The 7,425-nt window shown below is 41.8% G+C and overlaps 1 protein-coding gene across 35 annotated transcripts in view; it reads left to right on the plus strand.

Moving 5' to 3' along the window:
• Nucleotides 1–5,902, plus strand: part of LOC130928466 (receptor-type tyrosine-protein phosphatase delta) — a 424,924-nt gene extending 419,022 nt beyond the window's left edge. For 19 of the 35 annotated variants that reach the window (XM_057855096.1, XM_057855094.1, XM_057855092.1 and 16 more), the window contains 7 exons: nucleotides 1,413–1,698; nucleotides 1,936–2,114; nucleotides 2,175–2,301; nucleotides 2,368–2,493; nucleotides 2,688–2,842; nucleotides 3,147–3,282; nucleotides 4,618–5,901. In XM_057855096.1, coding sequence (XP_057711079.1) covers nucleotides 1,413–1,698; nucleotides 1,936–2,114; nucleotides 2,175–2,301; nucleotides 2,368–2,493; nucleotides 2,688–2,842; nucleotides 3,147–3,282; nucleotides 4,618–4,686 — 1,078 coding nt within the window. In that variant the 3' untranslated portion in view covers nucleotides 4,687–5,901. Of the gene's footprint in view, nucleotides 1–1,412; nucleotides 1,699–1,935; nucleotides 2,115–2,174; nucleotides 2,302–2,367; nucleotides 2,494–2,687; nucleotides 2,843–3,146; nucleotides 3,283–4,617 lie in introns of all 35 variants that reach the window. The other 16 variants (XM_057855080.1, XM_057855082.1, XM_057855084.1 and 13 more) reach the window with 2 other exon arrangements.
• The last annotated feature ends 1,523 nt before the right edge of the window (nucleotides 5,903–7,425 follow it).

Here is a 7,425-nt window from a genome sequence, read left to right on the forward strand (position 1 = left end):
CTGTAGGCAAACTGCAGCTTTTGGAATATGTAAAAAGGTTGTCTGCCAGATTGCCTGCCTGAGCAGTCCACTGTCCGACAAAGCCAAGGCAGCCCTGCCCTGCATACACTCAAGATGCTAATTGGAGCAGTCCAATCCTGTCGTTTTGCGAGTGTTAATAGAAATGACTTGAGGACCTTAATGCTCATAAAAGGCATGCTGATTAGGTCAGATGACCCTTCTCTGGATACAAAAGGGATTTGTATTAACTGATCCACCCTTGGTAGTCCTAGCAGAAAATACTGGTACTCCTAATTGTACGAAAAAGGCCGATTTAGCCCGTGCCGTAAAACCTAAAAGAAGACCCGTACGCAACTGCAGAGATCCCGCGATCAATCGGGGTTTCTAGTGTGCTAGCATAGCAAAGATTTACTCATATTTTCCTCAAGACGAATGGGGCTTGTAGAGTACTTTCCCATATGATTTTCACAGTCGGTTAAAAAGATTAAAAATCACCGTACAAGTTGAGAGGAATGGTATCATATAAACACTGTCCAGACTCTTAGACTATAGGCAAACTGCAGCTTTTGCAATATGTAAAAAGGTTGTCCGCCCGATTGCATACCTGAGCGGTCCACAAAGCCTGCCCTGCAAACACTCAAGATGCTTGCAAGGAGCAATCCAACCCTGTCGTTTTGCGAGTGTTAAAGGGAATGACTGTTGAGGACCTCAATGCTCACAAAAGACATGCTGATTGACCGGATGCAAAAAAGATTTGTATTAACTGATCCACCCTTGGTAGTCCTAGCAAAAAATACAGTTAAAGAGCACAGCTCTTTTGAAGAGAAGTTTCTTCCAAAATCAGAATTGAGAACGCAAGAAATTAACAGGTTGAAGCAGTCACATCAAGAGTAAGGAAGGTTATTGTTAAATATATGACACAACAACAAATTGCAACGGCGTGCTAACTCAGAGTGTCGTGGGTGTTGGCCGTGCATAAGAAGCCATTCTCTGATGGAGAAATAATAAAAGAGTCTCTAACTGAAGTGATGGCAGCAATGTTCGAAGGAAACAAAAAACAAACAAATCTCACTCTCAGAGTAAACAGCTTTGTGAATTGTATTTGAGGACCCCTGCCCTATACATACAGTATAGCGGCTGCAGGTGGCTGACTGTAGAAGGACTTGCTAATTGAAAGGCGCAAGGGCCATTTTGGCCCCTTTCTGGTATTCGTCTGGGGTAGGTCAAATCGGCCCCTGCTTGTTACAACTAGGCAAATTGTCTTGGGAAAAGCCAAATTGGCGCCGCTTGGTACAGCTAGTGCCGCAGGCGGGACACTTTGCAAACCATTTCCGCAATTACAATCCTGACTAATTAGTCTGTCTTTCTGGCAACGCTGACGTTTTTTTTAAAATCTCTGCTTTACCCAACAGCGCCGGCGTGGGTCGCACAGGATGTTTCATCGTGATCGACGCCATGCTAGAGCGAATCAAACACGAGAAGACGGTGGACATCTACGGGCACGTGACGCTAATGCGTGCCCAGCGCAATTACATGGTGCAGACGGAAGACCAGTACGTCTTCATCCATGACGCCTTGCTGGAGGCCGTCAACTGCGGCGCCACCGAAGTGCCGGCCCGGAACCTCTACGCTTACATCCAGAAACTGACGCAAATAGAGGCCGGAGAGAATGTCACCGGCATGGAACTTGAGTTCAAGGTTGGTTTTGTTGAAGCTGTCAAGGACTTCCCATCTTAGCGTTAACGTGGAGTCCAATGATTAGTGCGGACCGTTTCATGCATTTCTGTCTGGGAAGATTAGCCGCAAAGTTTCCGCCATTCCGCTCTTGTTTGTGTAACACAACACAGGAATTTTCCCCTTCTCTGGTTTCCCATGCAGGCTTTTCCCATCACATAGCGCATTATTTTTCCTTCTGTCTGCTCTGTTCTAACGCAGCGTTTAGCCAACACTAAAGCCCATACGTCGCGATTCATCAGTGCCAATCTCCCCTGCAACAAGTTCAAGAACCGCCTTGTCAACATCATGCCGTACGAGTCCACGCGCGTGTGTCTCCAGCCTATTCGAGGGGTGGAGGGATCCGACTACATCAATGCCAGTTTCATCGATGGCTACAGGTAAAAACTTGACCTTTGACCCTGAGGCGGGAGCGGCTAACTGAGAATTTGTCCTGGCAGACAACAGAAGGCCTACATTGCCACACAGGGACCACTGGCAGAAACCACAGAGGACTTCTGGAGAATGCTGTGGGAGCACAACTCTACCATTGTCGTTATGCTAACCAAGCTCAGAGAAATGGGCAGGGTAAGCTTTAGGAAAAAGAAAATATCCATAAATTGGCAGTTTTGGACGGTTGTTTGTCTTTCTCAGGAAAAATGTCACCAGTACTGGCCTGCAGAGAGGTCAGCCAGATACCAGTACTTTGTGGTGGACCCCATGGCCGAGTACAACATGCCGCAGTACATCCTTCGAGAGTTCAAAGTGACGGATGCCAGAGTAAGCGGACGTTGTCATAGTGTCGAGCTCGTGTTTATCCCATACTAAGAGTCTTTTTAAGGGTAAATATGGTGAGCGGCTCATTTTAATTCCGTCACAGGCTTACCCGGATAAATGTTGCGGTCTGTAGCTTGTTACTGGTGTTGCAAATGAAGGAACGGCACGTGAAATGACTCCTGTTCTCTCCTTCCCAGGATGGGCAATCGCGGACGGTGCGACAATTCCAGTTCACAGACTGGCCTGAGCAAGGAGTGCCAAAATCCGGGGAGGGCTTCATCGATTTCATTGGCCAAGTCCATAAAACAAAAGAGCAGTTTGGCCAAGATGGGCCAATCTCGGTCCACTGTAGGTAAGTCAAGGCGGTGCCGGAGGTAGATCAGGGGTAGCCAGCGTCGGTCCTCGAGGGCCCATATCCAGCTTGTTTTCCATGTCTCCCTCCTCCAACACACCTGACTCAAATAATCAGGATCGTTATCAGGCTCTTGCAGAGTTTACTGATGAACTGATCATTTGATTCGGGTTGTTTAAAGGAGGGAGACATGGAAAACAAGCTGGATAGGGGCCCTCGAGGACCACAGTTAGCTACCCCTGAGGTAGACCTTTAAATCTGGCGTTCATCCAACGCCGTTTTGAGTTTCTCGACTCTTTCGCAGCGCTGGCGTCGGTCGGACCGGCGTCTTCATCACCCTCAGCATTGCCTTGGAGCGAATGAGATACGAGGGCGTCGTGGATATCTTTCAGACGGTGAAGATGTTGCGGACGCAGAGACCGGCCATGGTGCAGACCGAGGTACAGTTGCTTCTCAAATCCCTTAGATTACGAACTGAAGGCACCAGCCAAATTCCCTAATTTTCCCTTCAGTTGAACCCCCCTCACATGCCTTCAAATCCTGGAACTATCTAGTGCAGGTCTTCAGACAGCTCTTTTTACCGAGCCATGACGCACATCAGACAATCCTTCTCATCAAGACAATTCTTACTAGGTGTGTGTTTTATAGTGGGCAGGGCAGCTTTAAACCACTCATCAGTGATTGGGCACACACCTGACTTCAAATGTTTGGTATGAATTAGGGCTGTCAAACGATTAAAATTTTTAACCGAGTTAATTACAGCTTAAAATTGTAATTAATCGCAATTCAAACCATCTATAAAATATGCCATATTTTTCTGTAAATTATTGTTGGAATGGAAAGATAAGACACAAGACGGATATATACATTCAACATACGGTACATAAGTACTGTATTTGTTTTTTATATCAATAAATCAACAAGATGTCATTAACATTATTAACATTCTCTTAAAGCAATCCATGGATAGAAAGACTTGTAGTTCTTAAAAGATAAATGTTAGTACAAGTTTTAGAAATTTTATATTAAAATCCCTCTTAATGTTTTCGTTTTATTAAAATTTGTAAAATTTTCGATCAAAAAATAAACTAGTAGCCCGCCATTGTTGATGTCAATAATTACACGATGCTCAATCATGGTACTAACCCATAAAATCAGTCGCACCCAAGCACCAGCAGAGGGCGCCAAACACCAAAAAACAAGTAACAAGCGGACATTACACTGTACTGTCATTTTAATCTGTTTGAGCGGGGCATGTGCGTTAATTGCGTAAAATATTTTAACGTGATTAATTTTTTAAAAATTAATTACCGCCCGTTAACGCGATAATTTAAACAGCCCTAGTATAAATTGGTTTCAATTGCTCTTTAAGTTTCTTCAGGCAGAGACTTCATTTACTTATTTTCCCCCTTCTTTCATCGTTTGCATGCTATCCCAATTAAAATATGAAAACCTATAAATGTTTGGTTGGTTCTTGTTAAAGCAGACAGTTTTTTCATCTGTGTGATTTTGACAAAGATCACATTTGATAGTAATTTTAAGCAGAAATGTGAGAAATTCTAAAGGGTTCAGATACTATTTCATACCACTGTAAGCTTGTACCCAATTTTGCATGGCTAAGTGGAATAATCAGCCCAAAATCAGTCTGGCGAAGAAACTGTTGACAACTTTTGCTCCAAGAAAAACATTTTTTCTTATCCTTTTTATCCGCCCAAGCGTGCGAGAATGTTCAATTTCATCTCAAGTGCCAAAATCTTTTCTTTGTTTGTTTCCAGGATCAATACCAATTCTGCTACAGAGCTGGATTAGAGTACCTGGGAAGCTTTGATCACTATGCAACGTAAAAGACTCGGCATCGGAGGGAATCGCGGAAAAGGGAAGTAAAAAAAAATATCCAGTCGCGCCTCTCTTCTGAGCCATAAATGACTGCTCCAGAACGTCCTTGCGAAAAAACTCATTAAGTGTCGGATGTGCGACATGAACCCGTTCCAAAAAAAGAATTCAAAAAATCCCCGGTGGACCAAGTATTTTCCCAATCAAAGCAGAAACTGGCCTTGTGGCCGCATGATGGAATCCGGACCATTGAAGCACATCGTTGGATTTATTTTTTTTGTGTTGCTTCGAGGATTTACAATATTCTGGAGTGAACGAACCCGGGACGGAACGTGACTCGACCCGGGGGAACGCGTTATGACGGGCGTCGGAGGAGCGTGGGGAACATTTGTAAAGAAAAAAAAAAATCACTTTCATCGAGAAAACACGGACGTTGACACTGACGTACCCCTCCTACTGTCTCAATGTTCATCATCTAAAGTTCGCGAGGGGATATAGAAAAAAAGATATAAGGAATAAATCAAATTATTTTAGTTTTTTAGTACTTTATTATACAGCTGATGTGATTTTTCTTTGGAAAAACGTGTACATTTTTTTTTACACACACTCTGAAAGAAGCATATTGACATGTTTTCCTTTACCCAAGCTTTTTGATTTGTAGGTTTGTAGCACATGAATTAAAGGGAGGGAAATCGGGCTTAAGGTTCAGTCTTTTGCCTCAATGTATTATTTTTGATCACCTCCCATCCGATAAACTGGGGCTTTGTGGAATCAACAGGGATGAGCAAAGTATGAAGTTGCTGCTATCTATTACCTTAGTTCTTCCATGTCGGGATGAGGAATCGGTGGTATCTATCTGAATATATAACTATATATATAAGAACGTGAAGTACGGATCGTTGTCTAAGTATAAAATTTGAAAGAAATCTTCTGGTTGGTGGGGCACGTTGCAGGAAAGTGCTGTTTCACTGAGAGACAGCGAGAACCAAAAGTGGTATTTGCCATGAGGTAAAATTGATTTTGCCTAGTGGCATTTTTTTGCCACATGTGGCATTTTTTTGCCATATGGGAAAATGGAGTTTGCCATATGGCATTTTTTTTGCTACGTGGCAGAACTGTTTTTGCCATGCGGCAAATTTGATTTTGCCATTTGGCATTTTTTTGCCCTGTGGCAAAATTAATTTTGCCATGTTGCATTTTTTTTTTTTTTTTTTTTTTGCCATGTGGCAAAATTGATTTTGCCACGTTGCATTTTTTTGTTTTTTTTGCCACATGGGTTTTTTTTTTTTTTTTTTTTTTTTTTTTTTTTTTTTTTTTTTTTTGTATATGGCAAAATTGATTTTGCCATTCGGTGATTTTTTTCCATGTGGCAAAATTGATTTTGCCATGTTGCATTTTTGTTTTTGCCACGTAGCATTTTTTTTTTTTTTTTGTATATGGCAAAATTGATTTTGCTATTTGGCATTTTTTGTCATGTGGCAAAATTAATTTTGGCATTTCATATTTTTTTGTATATGGCAAAATTGATTTTGCCTTTCGGCATTTTTTGCCATGTGGCAAAATTGATTTTGCTATTTGGCATTTTTTGCCATGTGGCAAAATTGATTTTGTCATGTTGCATTTTTTTTTGCCACGTGGCATTTTTTTTGTATATGGCAAAATTGATTTTTCCTTTTGGCATTCTTTGCCATGTGGTGAAATTGAATTTGCCATGTTGCATTTTCTGGCTACGTGGCATTTTTTTTGGTACATGGCATTTTTGCAAGCCATGCACGTCCATGCCATTGACGGCTATCCCCGTGCAAAATGTTGTATTCATTTTAAATGATAAACGTGTGGTTGTGTGATCCCACATTTTGCCACATGGCAAAAAAAAAAAAATGCCACCCGGCTAAATTAATTTTGCTACCATGAAAAAAATGCGTCATAGCAAAAAAATGTCGCATGGCAAAATCAATTTTGCCACATTGCAAAAAAATGCTAAATGGCAAAAAAAAAAGCCACATGGCAAAAAAAAATCCCTCATGGCAAAATCAATTTTACCACATAGCAAAAAAAATGCCACATGGCAAAATTTGCCACATAGCAAAAAAAAAATGCCACATGGCAAAATTTGCCACATAGCAAAAAAAAAATGCCACATGGCAAAATTTGCCACATAGCAAAAAAATGCCAAATGGCAAAAAAAAGCCACATGCTAAAATCAATTTTGCCACTTGCAAAAAAAAAAATGCCACTTGGCAAATACCACTTCTCGTTCTCGGCCCTGCTGGTTTCACTGGAATGCACATCAGTAGCACGCCATTCTGATTCAGCGCGTCGTTTCTTGTGCAATAAATGCGTTACAAGATCACCGCCCCCTGCAAGCGTCACGTGGGAATGTCCATCAGCTGTCCGTCACTCGCGGCTCCACCTCGCGGGACAAACAAGGTTTTGTATGTCATTTCAACCCATTTTTGTTCCATTTAGAGTGCCTTATATTTATGCCTGTTTTGATACCATCTTTTGAGTATGCAGCGTATATGTCGATATAGAAATATGTTTATTTACAGTAGTGATCACCACGTCACATGATTATATATGCAAACGACATTTTGAAGCTCATTTTGTCATTTTAGTGGCCTTACCGTGGCTGGGTGGGTGGGGTGCATGCAAAAACATTTTTGAAATTTCACCCGTTCAAAACGGAGAAATCGTGGAGGTCAATCGGCGACTAATAAGCACGACTAAACACTCAATATTGAAAATTC

This window comes from Corythoichthys intestinalis, chromosome 13 (assembly GCF_030265065.1).
Source record: "Corythoichthys intestinalis isolate RoL2023-P3 chromosome 13, ASM3026506v1, whole genome shotgun sequence".
Taxonomy (NCBI): Eukaryota; Metazoa; Chordata; class Actinopteri; order Syngnathiformes; family Syngnathidae; genus Corythoichthys; species Corythoichthys intestinalis.